This window comes from Vigna umbellata, chromosome 6 (genome assembly GCF_029865625.1).
Source record: "Vigna umbellata cultivar VRB3 chromosome 6, Vumbellata_1.0, whole genome shotgun sequence".
Taxonomy (NCBI): Eukaryota; Viridiplantae; Streptophyta; class Magnoliopsida; order Fabales; family Fabaceae; genus Vigna; species Vigna umbellata.
In genome coordinates this window covers 26,104,309-26,127,276 of record NC_142170.1, presented here as the reverse complement: position 1 = coordinate 26,127,276, position 22,968 = coordinate 26,104,309, and the positions used below count along the sequence as shown (strand labels likewise).

General features: G+C 35.5%; 4 protein-coding genes and 1 long non-coding RNA gene across 5 annotated transcripts; 1 reads left to right on the top strand and 4 right to left on the bottom strand.

Moving 5' to 3' along the window:
* The first annotated feature begins 2,419 nt into the window (after positions 1-2,419).
* On the top strand, positions 2,420-4,358 carry LOC124826439 (epoxide hydrolase 2-like). Its single transcript, XM_047299265.2, has 5 exons — positions 2,420-2,734; positions 2,823-3,037; positions 3,281-3,451; positions 3,538-3,773; positions 3,938-4,358. The coding sequence occupies exons 1-5, from the start codon at positions 2,662-2,664 to the stop codon at positions 4,185-4,187; spliced, it is 945 nt and encodes a 314-aa protein (XP_047155221.1). The 5' UTR covers positions 2,420-2,661; the 3' UTR covers positions 4,188-4,358.
* A 496-nt stretch (positions 4,359-4,854) lies between these two features.
* LOC124826437 (uncharacterized) lies at positions 4,855-5,908 on the bottom strand. The gene is made up of 2 exons (XM_047299264.2): positions 5,638-5,908; positions 4,855-5,546 (listed from the first exon to the last, which is right to left on the bottom strand). Exons 1-2 carry the CDS (start codon positions 5,810-5,812, stop codon positions 4,966-4,968), a joined length of 756 nt encoding a protein of 251 aa, XP_047155220.2. The 5' UTR covers positions 5,813-5,908; the 3' UTR covers positions 4,855-4,965.
* A 4,603-nt stretch (positions 5,909-10,511) lies between these two features.
* Positions 10,512-12,469, bottom strand: LOC148197078 (uncharacterized). The gene is made up of 2 exons (XR_015780107.1): positions 11,315-12,469; positions 10,512-11,218 (listed from the first exon to the last, which is right to left on the bottom strand). It is a non-coding gene; the product is annotated as an uncharacterized LOC148197078 (long non-coding RNA).
* Positions 12,470-14,446: 1,977 nt separating this feature from the next.
* On the bottom strand, positions 14,447-16,842 carry LOC124826435 (lanC-like protein GCL2). The gene is made up of 6 exons (XM_047299262.2): positions 16,571-16,842; positions 16,304-16,482; positions 16,117-16,228; positions 15,513-15,629; positions 15,085-15,402; positions 14,447-14,973 (listed from the first exon to the last, which is right to left on the bottom strand). The coding sequence occupies exons 1-6, from the start codon at positions 16,748-16,750 to the stop codon at positions 14,635-14,637; spliced, it is 1,245 nt and encodes a 414-aa protein (XP_047155218.1). The 5' UTR covers positions 16,751-16,842; the 3' UTR covers positions 14,447-14,634.
* A 224-nt stretch (positions 16,843-17,066) lies between these two features.
* EXPA20 (expansin A20) lies at positions 17,067-18,801 on the bottom strand. The gene is made up of 3 exons (XM_047299263.2): positions 18,522-18,801; positions 18,107-18,425; positions 17,067-17,863 (listed from the first exon to the last, which is right to left on the bottom strand). The coding sequence occupies exons 1-3, from the start codon at positions 18,652-18,654 to the stop codon at positions 17,551-17,553; spliced, it is 765 nt and encodes a 254-aa protein (XP_047155219.1). The 5' UTR covers positions 18,655-18,801; the 3' UTR covers positions 17,067-17,550.
* Positions 18,802-22,968: the final 4,167 nt, after the last annotated feature.

The window sequence follows — 22,968 nt, the reverse complement described above, 5'->3', positions numbered from 1 at the left end:
TGTAATATCAGTAGATAAAAATTGTTTCGGGTTACATACGAATTCTAGAAAGTATATACAAATACTTTCCTTAGGTAATTTTACCTCCATCACACGCATACATTGTGCGTAGATTTTACACACGAATTATTACATACGGATAATCCATATGTAATTCCGTATGTAATTATTACATTACATACAGATCATAATCTGTATGTAATAATCCGTATGTAATTGCAATATTTCTTGTAGTGGACGATTTGCAAGAAAAGATTTACATGGAGCAACCTCCCAGATTTGTTTCTCGAGAAGTCTTTTGGGTTGGTATTTCGTCTTTTATGTCATCTTCGTAAATCATTAACAATTTGGTGTGGCTCGAGTGTAGAAACATAAATCAAAGAGAATGTGTAAAGATCTTGAAAACGTAAAGGTGGAGACATAGACTGAGAGTGAAAACCCAAGGGACGTCATTAGTGAGATGTATCCACCTTTACGTTTTCAAGATCTTTACTGTTTTAGATGGGGGTTGAGTAACTTCACAAAACACACCTGCATTTATTCCTTGGCTGCAGAGGTAACTATTCGTCTTTAGTCCAAGTTTTCCTTTGTCAACGCTCCAAACCAATTGGGGGTAGCTACCAAAGGTACTCCGATGCTTAAGTCAATAATTAATCCAGTCGGGGGTCAGAGCAAAGTCTTAAATTTACAATAAATGCGATCACCTACCTCTTACCTTTTACCTCTATTTATAGTTTTTGATATAAGCCTAAGATTAATGAAACCCTAATCACGACTCAATCTCGGTCCATTATACACTAATTAATACTTATCCTTAACCTTGATTTGCAATGTCTTTTAAAGAGTATTTTAATGCTAAAACTGTTCGGCCTTTAACCTTATCGAACCGGATGGTCTTCGTCCAATTTCGTCAAAATTCGGGGATTCCAAAATATGTAACCATTCGTCCCTCTTTAGTGGTACCCAGCCATACAGTATATTTATTTTTTATTTTTTGTTTCTTAGACAAAATATAAGTTGACGTTGTTTCCGTGAGTATAAATACCTAAAAAACGAGTTATTATCCTTATCCAAAATTTTGAGGTTAACATTTTCTTGTTCAAACTGTCAGACTTGGATTCACCGGTATCTAGTGGTCGGAATTTATCCAAATCAAGAATCTACAAGCTACGACAATCAATTCTCAAAGATATTTTTATCCAAGACCAAAAATAAAAGCCTTTACGTGAAGCTTTAAATCATAACAAGATCTTCCTACAAAAGCTACTCTAAAGGGAAAACTGACATATTAGTTCCCAGTACCTGCATGTGATTTTGGCTTCTTCACAATCAGAAATTAGCACTTCACGTTCTGGGAGCAGTAATTGCTCAAACTTTCAAAGAAAGCTCTCTTCATAACTCCATAGCCGTGGCTACCCATACCAAGTCATCAGCATTCAACTTCCGAGACATCTCACAGATTACATCCCGTGGATTTCCACTCTCAGTCTGTGTCTCCACCTTTACGTTTTCAAGATTTTTACACATTAAAAAACTTAGAAAACAGTTTTTAAATTTTGGGGCTAAATTCTTTTTGAAAAAGTTGAAGGACTTAAAACTTATTTTTTAAATTTGAGAAACTTAAAAGTGTAAATTTTACAAAAAAAAAATACGAAAAACCACATCTAAATTTGGCGGGACTAAAATAAATTTATTCAAATTTTAGGAACTAAGAGTATTTTAATAAAGAAACTAAAATATATTTTCACGTTATTATTTTAATAATACAAGTTATTGTGGAAGCGGATATTATTACCATGCATTTGTAAATGGCGATAGAAAAGAAATATTTTTTAAAATAACTGAAACAATTAATTTTAAATATTTACAAAATGTATATATATAATGAAATTAAAGAAATATTTAACTCCTAAACTGTTTTATGAAAATTAGTTTTCTTAATAAAACCATGGAATCATCATAGCATATTCGTAATAAAGATAGGCAAATAAAATCGTCATCCATGATCGTAGCATACTGCTAAATTTTCACAAAGTACCAAAATACGTTACGGGAAAAAGGCAAAATGCATAGGGAGGGAATATCGGGTTGTTGAGACTAACAAAAGAGGTCTCGAAGTCTGTGGGAAATAACTGTAAAGAAAATGTACGTAAAAATATTAATTAAATCCTTAAAAATTATAATAGTAATATAAAAATATCAAAGTTTGAATACTATTTTTGTCTCTAATTTTTGTCCCTATCAAGAAACCACGAGAGCAAAAATAGCAGACCTCATGCAAACAATATCATTATGTACACTCTTCCGTTAGAGTTAATAATTTAAACCACGTTGAATAAATTAGACAAAAATAGATATTAAAATAGTATTTAAGTCATATATCTAGAATACGTGTGATTGGCCTTGGGTGCAGGAAATGTTACAATTGGCTAGGAGTTCACCCACTTCTTCCTAGCAAAATTACTACTTTGGCAGCATTTTGATTCTTTAACGTGCTTTGCTATTTTAATATAGAACATAATGTTTTTAAACCATAGAAAATTCCAAAAGATTCCGTGAACAAGTCTGTTGACATTGATATTTCCGCGACACTCTGTTTCCTTTGAAATTCCACTGTTTTTCTGAGACAGTGTTGTTGAATTGCAGTAAACCCGCCCTTGTATGATGGAGAAGATCCAGCACAGTGAAGTGGAAGTGAAGGGACTGAAGCTGCACGTGGCAGAGATTGGAACTGGTACGCTAATTCCTTCAAAACCCTCTTCGAATACTGTCTAATACTCATTTGCATCTTCTTCAATTTAATCATATTTGTGTCTGTGAAGGGTCCAAGGCAGTGCTATTCTTACATGGATTCCCAGAGATCTGGTACACATGGAGGCACCAGATGATTGCTGTGGCAAACGCTGGTTATAGAGCTATTGCCTTTGACTTCAGAGGCTATGGACTCTCTCAGCAACCAGCTGAGCCAGAAAAGGAAACTATGTATGACCTAGTTGATGAAATAGTGGGTCTTTTGGATGCCTTAGACATAACCAAGGTAAGGAGATAGATGTGCCACACATGTTTTAAGAATTTGCCAGTTTTGTGTGTGTGTGAAATAAACCATTGTGTAATGTATAGCTACAATTTCTATCTCTGATCTTCGGTTAAGATCTTCAAACTAACCTCCTTCTCACCATATTTGGAGTGAAACGGTACCTCTTTCCTTGAGTTCATGTCCCTGAGATTGAAGAATAGATGAACTAATTGCATGCTCTGTTACAATTGTTTATATCATCAGGCTTTCCTTGTTGGCAAGGATTTTGGGGCAATCCCGGCATATCTTACAGCAGCTTTGCACCCAGAAAGAGTGGGTGCTATCATAACTTTAGGCGTTCCTTTCTTGCTTCCTGGTCCCTCTGCTGTCCAAAACCACCTTCTCCCCAAAGGCTTCTATGTTACTAGGTGGCAGGTACAAATTCAATATGGCATCATAGTTTTATATTCCTTCCAATTTTAAATATTAGTTAGTAGTCACTGACGAATTTCGATTTACAGGAGCCTGGGAGAGCAGAAGCAGATTTTGGCCGGTTTCCTGTGAAATCGGTGATAAGGAACATCTACACTCTCTTCTCTAAAAGTGAGGTTCCAGTAGCAGCTGATGATCAAGAAATCATGGACTTGTTCAACCCATCTACTCCTCTACCACCATGGTTCTCTGAGGAAGACCTTTCAACCTATGCATCTTTATATGAAAAATCTGGATTCAGATATGCATTGCAGGTTCCTTACAGGTAAACAGAACAGATTCCCATTTTCCTTCCTTCTTTCAAAACTGCAGAGGTGTAATTCATTGTAAAGTGAAACTGTAATGCTACTCCAGATAACCTTAGAAACATAAAATGTTATTTATAAACATCAGATTTCAATAACATTGCATTTGGACAATTTTATGCAGGAGTCTCAATGTGGAAACTGGCTCAGGTGAACTGAAGGTTACAAATCCAGCACTTCTCATCATGGGTGAGAAAGATTATGTTTTCAAGTTTCCAGGCATGGAGGACTATATCCGCGGTGGGGCTGTGAAAAATGTTGTGCCGGACTTGGAAATCACATATATTCCGGAAGGAAGTCATTTTGTGCATGAACAAATTCCAGACAAGGTGAACCAGCTCATCATTGAGTTCATTGACAAACAAAGCATCTGAATCTGTTCTGGGGAAAAAAGCATGTTTCCAGTAAGATTTGTTTAATTTTTAATCTGCTTAATCCAACGTACGGTGTAATATCCGGCTCTGATACCTCCAGTTCATGAAGAAGGGGGTATACGTTGTAATAAAGTCTGGAACTAAATATCAAATAAAATCTGCAATTTGTGATGGTTGATGTTACCAGTTTTAGGCCCAGCCTGAACTTGACCCTTGAGTAAGCTTGCAAAATCTTTACCAGTACCACCAAAGACCGAATATGACAACAACACGTATCGGATAGTCCGATGGTATCATATAACACTAACTAGAAATAGTCAAATTCTGCTATGTAATAATCAACGAAATTAGACATCTAAATGCCACACTTTATTATATTCCTTCTAACACACTATACATATTATTAACTAAAATTTATCAGAGATTGTAAAATCATGAACGGAGACTCGTTGATATACAATTTTTGTTTGCTAAATTTTAATTAACAAGTCGGTCAAAGAAATGTTATTTTTTGAAAGGAACATCCATTTCTTAACTACCAGGAAAAACATGTTATTTCCCCTCATTATAGCCTAATGGCTCTTATCATTCTACGAAAGTTTATCCAAAAGAAGGGACAAATGTCGATCAGCAATGGGAGTAGCTTCGGACCATTAAAACTATAGCAGAACCAAAGGGAAATAGAGAATCATATTAAAAAATCAGTTTCGAACTACATAACAAAACCAAAAAAAAGTAGCCAATAGCTCAATGTTCAAACTAACACAAGAATTCCACATCATGCTTTGATCAAAGAAAGACCACAAATGAGAACGATTGCATAGATAGCGCAATCCATGAACACAGCATCCGCCACATTCTTCGCCACCAAGCACAACTCCAGCATCCTGGCAAGTTGCGAATATTCATCTTCACCATCACCAGAAGAACCACTTCTCCGCGTTCTTCCAGAATCCCTCTGTACCCCGAAAAAGAGTCTCGCAATCACAACCGTTGCATTGGTCACAAGAACAACGTAGAGTGGCCTAAAGCTGATCACAGTACTGAAAACATTTGTGCCCAGAAAAGATAAAAGCACCATAAGAGCCACGAGAACGGAACAACAGAGTCGGGTAACCCTCGAGGAATTGATTGCACGAGTTATATCACTCGGAGTGACGAAACGTTTCGGTTCTTCGGTGTATGGTGGCGACGGCGACGGCGATTGCGGCGGTTGTTGTAATTGGACTTGTTCAGGTTGGATTTCAGAAGTTGGAACAGTCACAATGTCTCTTTCGGGCTGATTTTTGGGGGGTGTTTGGATTGCGGTGTTGGGAGCGTGGTCGTCGCCGTAGGGTTGAAGATTGTGCGAAATGGAATCTGAGTGGTGAAGTGAAAGTAAAGAAGGAAAATTAGAATCGGAGTTTCAGAAAAGGGAACTGGAATTGAAGGAGAAAACGAAGGAACGTACCAGAAGCGGAAAGGGTGGTGTTTGGATGGGGGGATTGGGTAGATGAAGCGGCGGAATCGGGAAGCGTGGGAGGGAGTGTTTGGATCCGACCCGTGATGAAGGCAAGACGGTCGGATCCTTGGTCCAGGATTCTTCGTCGCCGGCGAGCGTCTCTGCTCTTCGCTACTTCTGCCATTCTTTGCTTCTCAAAATTCCATTCTTTTCCTCTCACGTTTCTCTTATTTGACTACCAGTCTAAGAAATTCTTTGCACCTCCTCACGTTGAATATCAATTTTTGGTGTTCATAACTATTTTTAAATATTTAAATCCAATTAATATAGTTGGCTTCATACATTCAAATATATGCTTCTGAAAAGTTATTTTAATAATTGAAAATGTTGATGTAAAAGAAAACAATGCTATTTTGACAATCAAGTTTTTCTTTTACTTTTATTTGAATTATTTTTTACTACTTTTTATTTTTTATTTCTTTATAAATACAAAAAATTATTTTTTAATAATTATTTTATCCTTGTATCAGTGTTAAATGACATTTAATAAAAAAATTATTGAAAAATTAAGACATAGATAAGCCGATTTTAATTGGTAAATAAACATAATTAATTTCTTAATTATTTCAAAACCCTCCATTCGTTTGTTGTTTTTTGTATTATTCTATTCTTATATGGTTAAAAGAGAGATATTATATGAATTTTCTTTAATATCAAGTAAACTTATCACAACTTTTTTAAGCATTCTAAGAATGTAATATTCTTAACACAAAGTTGCGAAAATTCATCGTCATAACACCAACTCTCTACAATCAGCACCCATTTAATGTTTAATTATTTCTACTTTATCATTTTTTTAAAAAAACTTATGATTTAAACAATAAATAAATAAATGTTGTTTTGAGATTCTTGACTGAACGAATTATATTATTGATGGATAGGTTGAGTCACTTCTCGAATTAGTTTTCACGATACTGAGAATGTTTGGTTTCTATGTTATCTACAGTACTCGATTTTCATATTGTCCATAGTGTTTAAATGTTCGATACTAAATTCAATAAATGATTGTTTAATTAGTAATTGGTATATTATGTACATGTTATGTTAAAGTCATACTTGAAACCTTTATATATAGTAGTTGTGATAAATATTTATCTTTCGTTGGTCTAATAACGATCCAATCATACCTTAATTTACATTAAGAGATTAATTTGTCATTACTATTGTTAATCTGATCATGCTTTAATCGGTCAGTCATGTTTAATTTTGATCATGTTAAGACCGATCGACCATTTTGTTCTGCCATGTTGTAATCTTGTTTAGTCATGCTATTTTGGCCATGTTGTGACTGGTCTTGGAGATTAGCCTAAGAGAGCTTAGGTGGAGGAGGTCGACCTAGAGGAGCACGATTTTGGAGGAGTTCAACTAAAGGATGTCAAGCCTACAAGAGCTGGGTTGAAGAAGCTCAACCTTGAGAACTCAGCTTGGAAAGCTTGGCTGAAAGAGCATGACAATGTGAAAGTTCAGCTAAAGGAACTCGGTCTTAAGAGTTTGTCCTAGAGAGCTCGGTTTGGAAAGCTCGATTGAAGGAGTTTGACCTTGCAAGAGCTCGACTAAAAGAGCTTAACCTTAAAAACTTGACTTAGAGAACTCAACTAAAGGAATTTGATTTTGCAAAAGTTTTGATTAAAAAAGCTTAGTTTAAAAAGCTCGATTGAAGAAGCTAGTGAAAAAACTTTGAAAAACTTGATGAAAGTCATCTTATATGTCATAAGATAGAAATACAATTTTTAAATTATCAAAATTTGAATAATCATGATTTTAGTATAAGTAGAAATAACCCAAAAGTAAGTAGATTTCATTTCACTTAAAACTTCAACCGGATTTTGCTTATGTATATACATGAAACAAAAATTTTATAAGGGAACCTTTCAGTTTTCCTTCACCATTCCTAGTAAAGAAGTTAAAAAAGACATTTTCACTTTTTATTAATTCATTACAAATTAATTTTATATTTTAAAATAAAAATATTGTTTTAACGATGTTGAATAGAAAGTGAGTGTTTATGTATTTTGATGCACTCATAAAAAGGTTAAAAAGTCATAAAAGGGTTAAAAAGGAAATTGAACTAAGAATGTCATGTTAGTGTTATAATTTTTAATAAAAGTTTTAAAAAATTTATAATCATTTTTAGAATTGTATTTTCATTTATTCGTAACTTTTTCTTTTAAAAAATCACAATTTTGATAATTTAAAAATAGCAAATTCTACCTATGCGGTGCTTTTGCCTCATGTTACAGTTGGATCCACTACAATAAAGTGTTTAGCTTTGACGATTTGTCATCATCCCAAGTATTGCTAAATTAAAGGCATAAAGGCATGCAAGTTTCTGAGATACAAGCCACTATTTTGCTTTCCTATACCAATTTTTTTCCTTTCTAATATAAGTTCTCGCATCACATCAATTTCATACCTTTACCATTTTTTCCCTTCCAAAACTAGTTATGCATCCTTTGAATGATATTTTAGCCTGTTTTTCTCTTTTTTCATAGTTCCTTTTCTCTTTTCATAAAATTGTAGAATTTTAATTTTTAGTTATTCCAGTTTATACTAACAATAAAACAGAAATAAATTAGGAATCATTATCATATAGATATGTTAACTTAAATTTTGCAAATACTCATCAATAACAAAATACCTCACAATTATAATAACATCTCAATATAACATAAGTTAAATACAAAGACAACCATCAAGACACAAGCTAAAAGAAATAGATGTAGTTTTAGACTTCTAAATTAGTCCATAGCGTACCACAATGTTAATGTTAGAACTCAAAACAAAAACTCCAATACGAGAACATAATCCAAAAAATGAATTGAGTTACAAAATATAGATACAACCAAAACACACATTCAATCAAACATCAAACTAGAAACGACTAATATTTATATTCTATTGATACAATCATTCTTAATCAAAAAGCAAAATGACCTTATTGTGGAAGAAGCTTCACAATTATTTGAATTTTGTAATTTTATAAACATGGTCATGGTCAGAGAACCAAGACCACACTCATAGATTTTGGAATCCAACTTGTGCAACCGACCACATAGCCAGACTGGCTAGCCTACCTCGCCCGTCCAGCTAGCCAGTCTGTCCAAATGAAAACTAAAAATTCATACTACGAAAAATAAAAAACAAAGCTAAGAAGGACAATATAATAGCAGCCTAAAACAACTTCTTTCATAACTATGAGACGAAAAATATGTGGTTGAAGAAGACCTAACCTTTAAATTGATTGTGACATGAACATATGAAGATGTTATAACGGAGAGGGAGTTTGTTAAGCATGAAGGACACACATCAACAAGAATAAAAAACATAGTAGGACACAAGAAATCATGTGACAAGAGGGAGAATGTTAAATTACGTGAATGGATACGTGGAGGACGATTTTTAGGTAGTATAAAACATTCTTTTCTCTCTTGAAATCCTCTCTCAGTATCCCTTATTTCATATAAACTTTTTTTTTTGGAATGTCTCTTCATATGATATCATGTGACAAGAAGGAGAATGCTAAATTACATGAATGGATACATGAAGAACAGTTTTTGAGTGGTATAAAAATTCTTCTCTTTGTTGAAATTCTCTCTCAGTATCCATTTCTTCTTAGAAACCTTCTTTCTGGAATTTCTCTTGTCATATGATGTCACCCAGAAAAAATTAGAAATATTTATAAATAATATTTATATGAATATACCATAGTTTAAATGTGTTAGGTGAGTGCATGTAATATTATATTTGTGATTGTTAATTTTATAATGTGGAAGAGTTACCAAAGGAGTTGAAAAATGGTGTAAAATATAATTTCACATTTATATGTATGGGTATAATGAATGAGTAAACAATTATATTTGATGATGGTGTAGTGTTTAGATATTATTGTATAGAAATAAACATTCATAAAGTTTGATATTAAATATAACTATATAGGTACTTAATGTTATATAAAAAAAGAACATATGATTATGATCATGACAATCTCGCTGTAATTGTTTCAAAAAAAAAATATATATATATATATATATATATATATATATATATATATATATTTATGACAAACATTATTATTATTTATATATTTATCTTGTGTATTAAAGGTTAAATTTAAGTATTGAAGAATTGGTTGTGACAAGAGAGTTATATTTGAATGTTGCATCTTTTTTGTATGAGAGAATGATGTTTTGTCTAGTCTCTGCCTCCTTGCTAAATATAAACCGAGGTGCATGATGCGTTAACGTTTTTACTTATAAGTTTTTGTGAAGCAGAAAAATATGTTTTTTAGCCACAAGGGCGAAACGACTCGAGCAGGTATTTCGGTATAAGAGGAGTGTAAGGTTAAGTACATGAGATAACCAAGGTCCTTCATGATAATATTGGGGATTGGTGATAATAATATGTTTGAAGACTGTTGATAAGGATGATATTGATGGTATAATCATGATATGACTAATGAGGATGTTGATGAGGAACATGGTGTAGAAATGATAATGTTAGTAAGTGTCAACACCCAATTTCGTCCGGATAAATAAATAAATAATAATGAATTTCTTTTTTTTTATCTCATTTATTTTTTTTATGTTGCTATGTTTTATGTTATTTTTATTTTTATTTTTATTTTCTTATTTTAGGTTATTTTATTATTTTGAGCCATTGTATTTTATTATATTGTATTTTATTCTATTGTGTTTTATTTTATTTATTCTTATTTTATTCTTGATTATTCTATTTAGAATTATTTTATTTTAGTCTGTTTTATTTTATTCTAGTTTTACGCTCTTTTTATTTATTCTGTCAAATGTTAAAAAAAAAAAAAAAAAGAAACAAAACAGAAATGTCAGTCTAATTTGAGCCAACTTTAGCGTTTTGGTTTTTCTGGTTCCATCACGCCATCTCCCATTCTGGTGCAAATGTTCTGCTCGCCATGCATGCTACATCTACACTGTCAGGACAGGAGGCTGTTGCAGGAAGCAAACGTTTTGACCATGTTTTTGACTTTAAGCTTCATCGGAAGCGGGAACAAGGCTAAAAGAGGGGGAACCATTTTGGGGGAATTCATCTTCTGGCTTCCACCGATCAGACACCTCAGGACCAGGGGAACCCAAAAAGGAGAAGCATCTTGAAGCTGCAAAGTTTCAACAAGATTCATCTCCCACACCTGATGACCACAGCCCAAAAAACTCGTAGACTCTTTGGATTGCCAACACCTCCACCTTCAACCATAATCTACTCTCGACTCTTCTCACCTTCAAAACCAACCACTATCTGTCCAGCTCCGTTTTCATCACGGGTAACCTAGAGAAAGCACAATGTCTGAGAGCTGAAAAAATTGGCAAGAAATTACAACCGAGGGGGAGGCGCTCAGAGTTGAACAATAGAGAAAGGAGCTCCAAGAGGTAAGCAAGTAATGTCCAATTTACAATCGCTGATAGATTAGCTTTATGCTTTGCTTGTGTGTGATTGTTACTTGAGTATTCCAAACCGTGTATGTATACATCACGGTTATCTTCTCCACTATGTTCAACACCTGAAATACAGGATAAACCATTTACTCATCTTCCGATTTCTACAATTTCTTCCATGCCCTCACACAATTCAATGCTAGATTAAGAAACAAATTTACCACTACTCTCTTCAGCCACCATTGGCAACGAAGTTCTACTCTTGTTGTAAACACCCAACCCAGCGCATAAAATCCAATTCAACAAAAATCTAACCCCAACCACCTTTGATTACAGCAATCACAAGCCAAAACAAACCAGGAATTTGAACCTCTATGCCTCAGTTTATTTCCAAATCCCCAAACATCGTCTCCATAAGCCTCAGTGGCCGTTTCGTATGATATACAAATCGGGGAACCACACTAGTGGTGGCCTCTGTGGCGGCAGTTTCCGCCTCTGTGGTGGCGGCGACTACGGTAGGAGAAGAGGGAGGAAAGAGTCACGTACGCCGGCAGCGAGTTGCGTCACTGGCGTGACCCTGGTTCGCGATTCGGAGGCGGCGACGGCCAGTTCCAATGGAGGCGATGTCCGGTGGCGACCTTGGCTGTGACGGGCGACGCCGTTGGTGTCTTGATTCGAGACGTCTGGGCTCGCTCAGGCGGTGTTCGACGGAGAAAGGGGGAAACTTCCCGCGCGCGAGGAGAAGAGGAAAGGCGAACCCAGCGCCGTGGCTGACAGTGGCTCCGGTGACGCCATGGATTGCGGCTGACGATGGTCGGTTCCGGTGGCGGCCCGTGGGCATGAGCCGGTGGACGGGACGAACTCCTCCTTGGGTTGCCGATTTCAAAGGGAGACGAAAGAGAGGGAAAGCGGTGGCGCCACGGTCGACAGTGGTTCCAGTGGCGTTTGGGGTCATCGCCGACGGCGAGGCTGATAGAGGCTGGTGGCGCGGTGGCCGTTTGGGCGGAGGTGGGCGCCTCTGGTTTCTTGCTCAGAGAAGAGACCTTGGGTCTCATGTGCTTCAGAGTTGAATATGAAAATGGGGAGGAAGAAAGGAAACCCCTAGGAAATTCTAGGTTAGGGATCAGAAGAAAGCCCCCGGCCAGCACTGGGCCAAGCAAAAATAAAAGAAAGATTTGTTGTTCTGCACCCCCTTTATTCATATTTCGCACCCCGATACCACCCCGGGCCAGTGCTGGGTCAAGCCCAAGAAGAAAAAAACTTCTTTCTCCCGCAGCCCCTGTTTCTCACTTCCACACCCCTTTCAGCTTGGGTTTTGGCCCAATTCATTTCCAAAAGAAAAAAAAATAGTTTAGACACCCCAGTTTCTTATTTAGGCACCCTTACTATTTGTTTTATTATTTATTTATTTATTTGCTTTTCTTTATTTATTTTATTTTGTTTCCTTATTTATCTTATTCTATTTGTTTTTTTTATTTTATTTTATTTTATTATTTTTTATTGTTGTAATTATTTGTATTGTTTTTATTTTATTTTATTTATTTATTCTAAATATCTATTTATTTTAAAATGCATATTTAATAATGCATAAAAAATAAAATATTTATATATATATTTATATACAAAATTTACAAAAGTATTTTAAGGGTTGAGCACATGTGTGATGGCACGCATGGTCCTTGTGCTAAAACCTCTTCTCCTTCTCTTCTAAAAAATACAAAATTTACAAAAATATTTTAAAGGTTTAGGCACATGTGTGATCGCACGCATCGTCCTTGTGTTAAAACCTTTTCTTCTTCTCTTCTAAAAAAAAATACAAATACAAAAATATTTTAAAAGGTTTAGGCACATGTGTGATCGCACGCATCGTCCTTGTGCTAAAACCTTTTCTTCTCCTTTTCTCAAATAAAATTATAAAAATATGTTTTAAAGGTTAAACGCATGTGTGATCGCTCGCATCGTCCTTGTGCTAAAAAAACCTTTTCTTCTTTCTTAAATAAAATTACAAAAATATTTTAAAGGTTGAGCACACGTGTGACCGCTCGCGTCGTCCTTGTGCTAAAAACCTTTTCTTCTTTCTTAAGTAAAGTATAAAAAAAATACGTTTTGAAGGTTAAGCACACGTGTGACCGCTCGCGTCGTCCTTGTGCTAAAAAACCTTTTCTTTTTTTCTTAAATAAAATTACAAAAGTATTTTAAGGGTTGAGCACACGTGTGATCGCACGCATCTACCCAGAACTACGTGATCCTTGATTCTCCATTAAGAGTGGAGATACGTAGGAGCAAGGTTCGTCCTTGTCAGGTTCACTTCCCAAAAATCCAAAATCATTTTCAAAACAAATTTTCAAACAATTTCCAAAAAATTTCTCAAACAGATTCAAAAGAACTACGTAACCCTGATTTCTCATTCTGAATGAGAATACGTAGGAGCAAGGTCAATCCTTGTCGGGCCCAAAAAACTAAAAAATATATTTTGTTTATTTAGAATTTTATTTTAGGGGATAGTTAAACATTTTGAAAACCACATCATATTCGTGCATTTAGTTAAAGGTACTGTCTTAGGGCAGGCGTTGTAGGGTGCTAATACCTTCCCTACACGTAACCGACTCCCGAGCCTAGAATCTGGTTCTTGTAGACCATGTCTTATCTTTTTTATGGTTTTTCCGTAGTTTTCCAGAATAAACTATGGTGGCGACTCCAAAATCTTTTTTCAAAACCCGTTTCTTTTTTGGATCGTCGTCCCGTCGCGATTCCGGTTGCGACAGTAAGGATAGTGTTGTAAGTGAATATTTGTTATTAAGTTGTACTTATTTGTTATGTATATATTATATTGTTAATGATTATGTTAATTTATTTTATTAATTTTGAAATTATGTAATTAGATAATATTTTCAATAAAGTTGATACTTTATTTTAATTTCCCAAGTTTTAAATGTCAAAGTTTTTAATTAATATTATTTTTCACACTAAGAATTTTGAAATTTGAAACATTAATTTTAAATACTATTCGTGGATGTTACATAAAAAATGACACTAAATGTTCCCTGAGATCATCAAAACCAACCGTCCGAAAACATGGTGACCGACTTCTCAATATTTTTGTTTTCTTCTTTTCCATATATCTTCTTATATCGACATTGAAATGTAGAGCAAGAAACTAAATCTATAAAGGTAAAACTATAAATTGTGTACAAATGCAAATGATGAAAAAAATTATTATTTGAGGTAGGTGTTAATAAAATATAAAATAGAGTGGATATTTTTGGTAATTCCATAAAGTATTGTTTTATTAGATAGATAGTTGACTATTTAATGAAAAATATTATGAATTAAACTATATAAAAAATTGCCAGTAAACGATAACTGAGTAATTTTCGGCCAGTCTTAGCTTCACATACTGATTGTAAATTTTGAAACCTATGGTTGCCACATCATAGTTGTTTCATAAGAACCTAAGCTCATTTACTTCACAAGATAATGAGACTCCAAACTTATACCACTACACATAACAAAAGGCCTCATTTTGAAACTATGTATATTCTCAGAGCTCATACGCTGGAAATTTAGACTGGGAAGGATCGATCATATCCAAGAAAAGATAAGCCATGCCTCCTTTCCCTTCAAACAATGAATATGGTCTATCACCTCCATGCATTTCACCTTCAGATATCAGCTTATGAGCACTGTCAAGCAAAAAGCAAGCAAAAGCCTTGGCTCTGTATAGATGCTTCACATCCCTTGTAAGTTGGTACAGTGACAGAAACACATATGCATTCCCACTTATGCCATGGCATATCCCAACTTTCTTCAGCAGACCACGATTCCAAACCACCTCTCCTGCTTCCATAGCTGCATCCAAGAATTCTTTATCTCCAAAAACCTGTGGATTCGACAAAACATACAACTATTGCAACTCCCCAAACCATTATAAAGTTCTCATTGGAGAAAACATATGTTAACAAGTGAATTAAAGTTATCTATGTATAATAACCTTAGCTGCTTTGACAAGTGTAAGGGCTATCCCTGGAGCTCCATGACACCAATGCACAAGAACATCGCTCTTCCTATCATCTTCACTAGCGGGATAGTTTCCACTGGAAAATTTATTGCTTATCATGTATTTCAGAGTTCCCTTAACGTCCTCAACTTCATCTGGCTTCAACTCCATATCCATCAGCACATGCATAATCCCAGCCAATCCATGCGCAGCACCCCAATACTTCTCCCCATACCATTCATACATCAATGGGCACCTTCCCTTTCTACCCATCCTCCTTCCACTTTTAATGACTTCATCAACAACCATAGCCTGAAAATTTTTCAAAAACATAACAACCCCATTGTACTTATTCAGTCTTCTCCCCAATTCACCACACAAAAAGAGTAAAAAATGACGGCAGTAGTTGAGACCAAACCCACTGTATAGCTGGAAGGAACTGTCCCCTGACCAAGGTGCTTGTTTAGGAACAAACAGGCCCACAGAAAACCAACTCTCCCATATAACAACTCGTCAGGAAGATCTTTTGGTAGCTTAATCTGCACCCCAAAAGGTTGTTAATTCTTATTACTACATTCATCACATATATTTTGATCTCAAACAGTTAATATATCACCACTACAGCAATAACTTCAAAACAACTAGATTAAATAAGAGTGACAGAACCATTTCCGATGGCAGAGTTCTAGCCTCAAGCCAAACATTATGGACGGTAATTCTGCTGAAGCCTGACAGAACCATTATGGACGGCCGACAAATTTTAAATTCCAAAAGATGTAGAACTGATTTTGAGTTGAAACAATTGTTAACCACTTTCAGATTCATTTCATTCAAAACTAGTTGAAAAAATTATGGATATTTGAACATTGGATAAAAATATTTACACCAAATCTTAAGTTGCTTTTAGAAGAAAAAACAAAACAAAATCCTAACGTAAACTACTTCCCTTCAAAATCAATTTCATTCGTAATCAAATTTTTCAAATGCTAATTCAAAAACATACTTAAAAATTTGATGAAAAATCACCTTTTCGAACTGAGCCAAGTAGTACCTCAAGGACTCATCATCGCCGGCGTGTTTTGCAACAACGGCACCGAGAGAGCACACGCCGGCACGCCCACAAATAAAGGTCACATCCCTGCACCCATTCATTCAAAGCGCGAACCATTATACTTAAACGTGAAAGTAAAATTAAAATTGAAACAGAGAGAACCTGGAACCAAGGGAAGCGGCATCGCAAGCCTTCACAATCTGAGAGCAAAGAGAAAGATCGTTCCCGTTGCGTGTCACTTCGTAAGACTTCAAGAGCAGAAAAGCCGTGCCCAGAACGCCGCAGTAGAGAGTAAAGTCTCCATCTTTTTGCCCAGATACTCCCCACGTTTCTATCACTATCTGACACCAAACCACACACGCTTTAGAGCAGAGAAGCGTGGTCAAAAACAAGAAAGAGAAGGAATTGAGGGTAGGATTCGTTTGGTACCGTTTCTTTGAGGTCTAGAGCAGCGCGCTTGAGACGCTCCGAGAGTGGCGCGTAGGGCATGGCCAGGAGCTTCGTGAGTGAGTCCCCTACTGTGAGCGCTTCTTCTTGCTCCTGCGGAGTAGACGGCGTCGCTTCGGGTACGAATTCGGGCATCGGGTTCTGGAAGAACCGAACCCCCATGGTTTCAGGTCTGAAGAGAAGATTCTAGAAATCCAAATAGAAGAATGAACAGAAGCAAGTGAAGAGAAGAACGGTGCTGATGCTTATTTTTAGAAAGCGTCACTGTTTCGTTGTTCGTGTATTCTGATGTCGAGCTATTACGCTGACACCTCGTATCTACCTATCTCTACGTGGCATCTAATGAATGTTTATTGGATAAAAGATAAATTAAAATCATTCCTTTCTTGTAACGAAGATCTTTTTATTCCTAAGATTGTTTTGTCAAAGATTTGGAGCATTCAGATGCAATATTTCTTCCCATAATCTTGTTTTGATATTTGGAAAATTCCATGAATTAGTAGTTGAAACTGCTGGAGTTTCTTTCTTGTACTGAGAGCAGTGACTTCAAATCAAAATCAAAATTTTTCTATGAACACGAGGATTTGGTTCTTTGAATAAAAGAAAGGCTCAAGCTACTAAAATAAATAACAAGATGGGAAAGAAAATGAGTTCTTCATTTGAATAGTGCACATGACATCACTTTCTAATTACATGCTTGTTCCCTCAATTACTGAACTTTTGATCAACGGAATCTTTAGGAAAGGGATTATAGGTTACCCTTTGCGCAATTTTTTTCCTTTTCATCATTTTCACCACAGGGATGAAAGAGTGTTTGATCATGAATCATGAGCAAACATATATATACAATTAAGCTTGTGCTCTTTGACAGGTGATTTCACTAATCATAGTTTACAATTACAGGTTCTTATAATGCTAAAATTTCAAGTCTCCCAAAACCTATCCTATCTAGACTTTTGAATCTACTCATTCTGAAACTGTTTTCCTTCAAATGTCTGTCCGAACATCCACTTTGCAGGTGCTACATTGTAAGATGTGAGTGTTTTTCCACTGCTGATTGTTACCTCAAAGGACAGAGGCTGGTTTTGAAAGTTGACATTGCAATGCCAGTTCTGTCCCCAGTTCCTAGCCATTGGTATCCACCCTGTTCTAGACCCCTTCACTTTCACAGCAATCACTTCACCATCCACACCAACATTGGAAATCAGCACCTGATAGAAGTGAGAACCCCCACTCATTGTGAATCTCATGCCACCACTTCTTTCACACTTTACTCTGCAACAAACTTAAATATTAACATAAGATCAAATGTGTTTTAAGTTCTCTTTACTTTGAACCAAATATTTTGGTTTTATATGTTACATACTTGGTTATGGTGAGGGGTGAAATTCTAAAAACATCAAAAATACAAAAAGGAAAAACATGTTCTGTAAGGTAAAGATCAATTTTAACTGAAAATAGAGATCCTTAAACAGAATGTAATCGATCTTTATCATTGAAACTTTTTATTTTGGTTACCTTCTATACTGAACTGGCACTATATCAGCTTTGTTCTTGGCAATTTCAGCAAATGCTGTCTTTGACATCTCAAAATGTTCCCTCGGAAAATTGCACCAGCCACCATAATCAACTGAAAGGCCGTAATTTGGAGCACAGAAATCTGTTACAGTAACAACTACAGAAGGGCTTCCCATCACACACCACAAGATGTGGTCAACACATCTGATTTCATAGCAGGCCCCACATATGCTCCCTCTGTTGAACAACATGGTGCTTAAGCCAGCACTGTGTTTTCCATAACTTGCCTTGTGGAGATCTCCATAACCACAAGCTCCTTCTGCAACACATAGTACAGCCACATTGTCAAAAACATGATGCTGCTTTCATCCTGAGACTATGTAAGAAGAACCAAGGAGAGAGAGAAGTATAGTACCGGTGACAAGAGACCCCTCTGAGTCTTTGGCAAAAGTGGCAGTGGCTTTCTTCCATTGTTGGTCCTTGTAAGCAAAAATCTTGCATGAGTGTAGTAAAATCAAGTAGAGAAGTGTAGACTGAAGAGCACCCATCTCAGAAAATTCAGCTTAGAAACTGATTAAAACTTTAAATTGAAATTCTTTTATGTGTATTAAGCTTTTGTCGTATGTGGGGCTAAGAAAGGGCTAAACAAATAGTAAAAGGAGGTTTCTTTTCTAATGCAAATGATGATGATCTGATCTCCTTGCTAAAAGATGGAGATATAGCTCCGGTAAAAGTTCAAAATGGTTTTTCCAAAAAATTAAAATGCCCACTTAAATTTCAAATTAAGAAATCAAAGGTAACGAATTTAATATTTTTGAAATAATAATAGTTTTTAACCCTTCTAATATAATAATGTGAAAATGAGTCGGGTCAATTATGCTTATTAAAGATTTGAAATTTAGTTAAAAAAATTAATTTCTTTTTAAATATAGATTAAAATGAATTTAACTCATTTAACTCGTAAGTTAAATGGATTTGATTCAAGCTGAAAGTGAGAACTTGTAACACACTAACAACTATTCTTTTATTAATTTTTTTATCATATTTTCATAGGTTCTTTTATCATAATTATTTATTATTTCTGAATATATAAGTTTATAATACAACTTTTTTAAATACTAATATATTATTTAATAATGTTTAAATAATTTAAATATTTAATTTATTAATTTGTTAAACACTTTAACTTTTTATTACTATATTTATAATAATATTTAATAAAATATGAAATAGGTAAACAATTGAATTATAATGCTATAAGAAATCATATCAATCTACTTTTATAAATGTATAAAAAACAATTAAAAAAATAGAACACCTTTAAGTGAATAAATGCACTTATCTGAATTGAGTTAAATGAATTCACAAAATTTCTACCTCAAAATAAAGTAAAACACCTTCATACATTTTTGTTTACATCTTTAACTCTTGTTTAAGGTTTTTTCACACGTGATATATGTTAGAATTTATAATCTGTGAAACATAGTTTGAATAAATTTGACAGTTGAACCCAACGGAAAGCAATTAAAAACTTGAAACTTTCCAACCGAAAATCAAACATAGAGCTAAGCATTGACAAATTTGAGCAAAGATTATTAATTTCCAAATGATGGGGACATGAAAGAAGCCGAGAAATATGGTAATTTGTTGCTCATTCCGAGGAGCTTTTTTTCTTTTGTTTACTTTTGATGCTTTTTCTCTTGTCTATTCTTTTTAGGCAGGAAATGCAGTGGAGAGTCCAAAAGGGTAGTTTGGAGCCTGCAACATGGATGTGGTTCATTCATACAGAAGAGTTTTAGGGTTTGTGTTCGGTGGCAGACACACAAAAAAACACAAAAGTTCTTCTACTACTCTTCATCACTGCTAAGGGTGCTTTATTAATCATTTTGTTTCTGAGACATGCAGTGTTTTAAGGATTTGGTTAGTTCATTCATTCTTTATTCTCTTTTTGTTTGTAACATCTTTTCATGATATGAAAGTATGTAATATAATGATGGATTGATAGCATAATTGTTGACTAATTATGAGAAGATAAATTTGTATAAAACTTAAATCTCATTAACTTTTTTACTTCTGGAAAAGAAATAAGATATTTGAGTAAATTATTCTTACACTTTCTGAGTTTTTTTACTTTTATAGATTATACACAATTTTTGTAGCATTCATTTTGATATATTTTACAGAATAAGACCCTCTAACTAGGATAACGATAAAAGATGGAGCAGGTATCAAAAGAAAATTGATTAAACTTTAAAAGAAATTGATATGATTTACTATTAAATATTTGGGTTAAATATGTTTTTAGTCCCTGAACTATCAGACGATTTTGTTTTTAGTCCCTGCTCAGAACTTTGATGGTTTTTAGTCCTTATAGTTTTGAAACTCTGAGTATTAGTCCTTAAAAATGGACGGCGTTAAGCTTTTGAAGATGTGGCAAACGGCGATGCCACGTGATCACTGATCTCTGCCTTCATTCTCTGCCACGTGGGATGTTTAACTGTTGAACTGAGATTAAGTCAGTTAAGCACTTCGTTGATTGAAATTAGATATATGGTTCAGAATTTGTCAAAAGTAAATATTTGAATTGGGGGAAAACGTAGTTTTAGTGGAAGCATTGTAGTGGAAACCTTTGACAGGAAGCATTGTATCTTGGTTGTCCTTGCGGTGGTGGTTGCGGTGGTCGTTCCGGTGGTCGTCAAAGACAAGCGTAAAGACAAGCGTAAAGGTAAGTTAAGCTATTGTTTTTGTGTTTCGGTTATGGTTGTTCCAATTTGTGCGTAAAGCGTTGATGTGTGAATGTAGGTCTAGAAATGGTTTTCGACATTTGTTTGCATCACATGGGGAAGTTTGTTAGTAATAAGGGGCTACAGTATGTTGGAGGAGAGATACACGTGATCAAAGGAGTTGATCCGGATCGTTGGTCATATTTTGAAGCGGTTGGAATAGTTAAAGAATTTAAGTATGATGCAGACTTCAAACTTTGGTGGAAGGGGTCCAAACAAAGGCTGATGAATAATGTCAGATTATTGAGTGATGACAGTGAAGCACTGTACTTGGCTAATTATGCAGAGGAGAATAACGAAGAGGTAGAAATTTATGTTCAACATGTTCCTAGTGAGGCAGTGGAAGTTCACTTTCTTAGTTGTGGTGAAGTGGCTGAGGAAGTGGAAGAGGGTGATGTTGAAAAAGGAAACATAGACACGAAGGAAGTGGTTTCCAAAGTGGATGAGATTGTACAAGAGGGTGGAATGGGTCTAGAAGAGGGTGAGGAAGACTGTGATGGTGGTCATGAACAGCAGGAGGTTGATAAGGGTGAGGAAGACTGTGATGGTGGTCATGAACAGCAGGAGGTTGATAAGGGTGAGGAAGACTGTGATGGTGGTCATGAACAGGAAGAGGTTGAAAAGGGTGAGGAGGAAGAGTGTGATGGTGGTGAGGAACAACAAGAGGTTCAAATGGGTGAGGAAGAAGAAGAGTTTGGTGGTGGTCATGAACAACAAGAGGTTCAAATGAGTGAGGAAGAAGAGTGTGATGGTGATGATGAGCATGAAGAGGTTGAAATGGGTGAGGAAGAAGAAGAGTGTGATGGTCATGATGAACATGAAGATGTTCAAATGGGTCAGGAAGAACAAGAGTTTGTTGGTGGTGATGAATATGATTATCTTGGGGAAGAAGAGGAAGGGGGGAATGTTGTCGAGGGGGAAGTAGAAGCTTCAGCTGAAGAATGTATGGATGACAGTGAAGAAGACAGAATGGCTAATGAAGATGATGGGTTTGATGTTCAGAATGATAGGGTGGACCAATTTCGGAGAAACATTAATCCAGTTTTGGATAGGTGGAATAGAATGAAAAAGAAGAAGAAATGTGTGCGTAGAAGAGGCAATGTTGGGGAAGGTTCCTTTTTACTGAATGAAGAAGTTGGAGATCATGAGATCAATGAAGAATACAACAGTGATGAATTGGATTCAAATGTAGATAGTGATGAGGATGTGAGGTTATCAAAGGGGAAATTTAAAAAGTTTAGAAAAGATGATATGAACAAGAACTTCAGATTTGAATTGGGGATGGAGTTCTGTTCTTTAAAGGAATTCAAAAATGCACTATTGGAGCATAGTGTATTAAATGGAAAAGAGGTTAAGTTTGTGAAGAATGACCTGAACAGAGTAAGGGCAGTTTGTAAAAACAAATGTGGTTTTCTGATTATGGCTAGCAAGGTAGGAGGGAAGCAAACATTTAGGGTGAAAACCTTGGTTGGACGACACAGTTGTGGAAGGACCTTTGGAAACAAAAGTGCAAATGTGAACTGGATTGCACAAGTATTAGTAGATAGGTTTGTAAATGTGGCTAACATGACTGTCAACCAAATAATTGATGACATTAAGAAGTCATTCAGTGTTGGAATCACTGCTTGGAAAGCTGGAAAGGCAAAGCAAATTGCCTTGGATTCTTTGGTTGGTGATGGAGAGCGACAATACGGTCGTGTATATGATTATGTGGGTGAATTGCTAAGAGTGAAGGCTGGAACATTTAAAATTAAAGTCAATCAACCCCAACCAAGTTTGCCTCCAAGATTTGGCTCATTCTATATGTGTTTAGAGGGTTGTAAGCAAGGCTTCTTAGGAAGTTGCAGGCCCTTCATAGGGGTAGATAGTTGTCATTTGAAGACAACATATGGGGGTCAGCTGTTGGTGGCAGTGGGCAGAGACCCGAATGACCAATACTTCCCACTAGCTTTTGTTGTGGTTGAAAATGAATGCAAAGAGAGTTGGAGATGGTTTTTGACACTACTACTGGAAGATATTGGAGGAATTGATTGTCAACGTTGGGTTTTCATCTCTGATCAACAAAAGGTATCTTCATTT

What these genes read in the sequence shown, in the direction of transcription:
- LOC124826439 (XM_047299265.2), top strand. Translation starts at nt 2,662, where the DNA reads ATGATGGAGAAGATCCAGCACAGTGAAGTGGAAGTGAAGGGACTGAAG. An exon ending in CGTGGCAGAGATTGGAACTG is followed by an intron (nt 2,735 to 2,822) that starts GTACGCTAATTC and finishes GTGTCTGTGAAG; the next exon opens with GGTCCAAGGCAGTGCTATTC. An exon ending in GCATTGCAGGTTCCTTACAG is followed by an intron (nt 3,774 to 3,937) that starts GTAAACAGAACA and finishes AATTTTATGCAG; the next exon opens with GAGTCTCAATGTGGAAACTG.
- EXPA20 (XM_047299263.2), bottom strand. Translation starts at nt 18,654, where the DNA reads ATGGGTGCTCTTCAGTCTACACTTCTCTACTTGATTTTACTACACTCA. An exon ending in AGAGGGGTCTCTTGTCACCG is followed by an intron (nt 18,426 to 18,521) that starts GTACTATACTTC and finishes TATGTGTTGCAG; the next exon opens with AAGGAGCTTGTGGTTATGGA. An exon ending in GTGCCAGTTCAGTATAGAAG is followed by an intron (nt 17,864 to 18,106) that starts GTAACCAAAATA and finishes AGTTTGTTGCAG; the next exon opens with AGTAAAGTGTGAAAGAAGTG.
- LOC124826435 (XM_047299262.2), bottom strand. Translation starts at nt 16,750, where the DNA reads ATGGGGGTTCGGTTCTTCCAGAACCCGATGCCCGAATTCGTACCCGAA. An exon ending in CTCTAGACCTCAAAGAAACG is followed by an intron (nt 16,483 to 16,570) that starts GTACCAAACGAA and finishes GTTTGGTGTCAG; the next exon opens with ATAGTGATAGAAACGTGGGG. An exon ending in CACTTGTCAAAGCAGCTAAG is followed by an intron (nt 14,974 to 15,084) that starts GTTATTATACAT and finishes TCGAATCCACAG; the next exon opens with GTTTTTGGAGATAAAGAATT.
- LOC124826437 (XM_047299264.2), bottom strand. Translation starts at nt 5,812, where the DNA reads ATGGCAGAAGTAGCGAAGAGCAGAGACGCTCGCCGGCGACGAAGAATC. An exon ending in CACCACCCTTTCCGCTTCTG is followed by an intron (nt 5,547 to 5,637) that starts GTACGTTCCTTC and finishes TTCACCACTCAG; the next exon opens with ATTCCATTTCGCACAATCTT.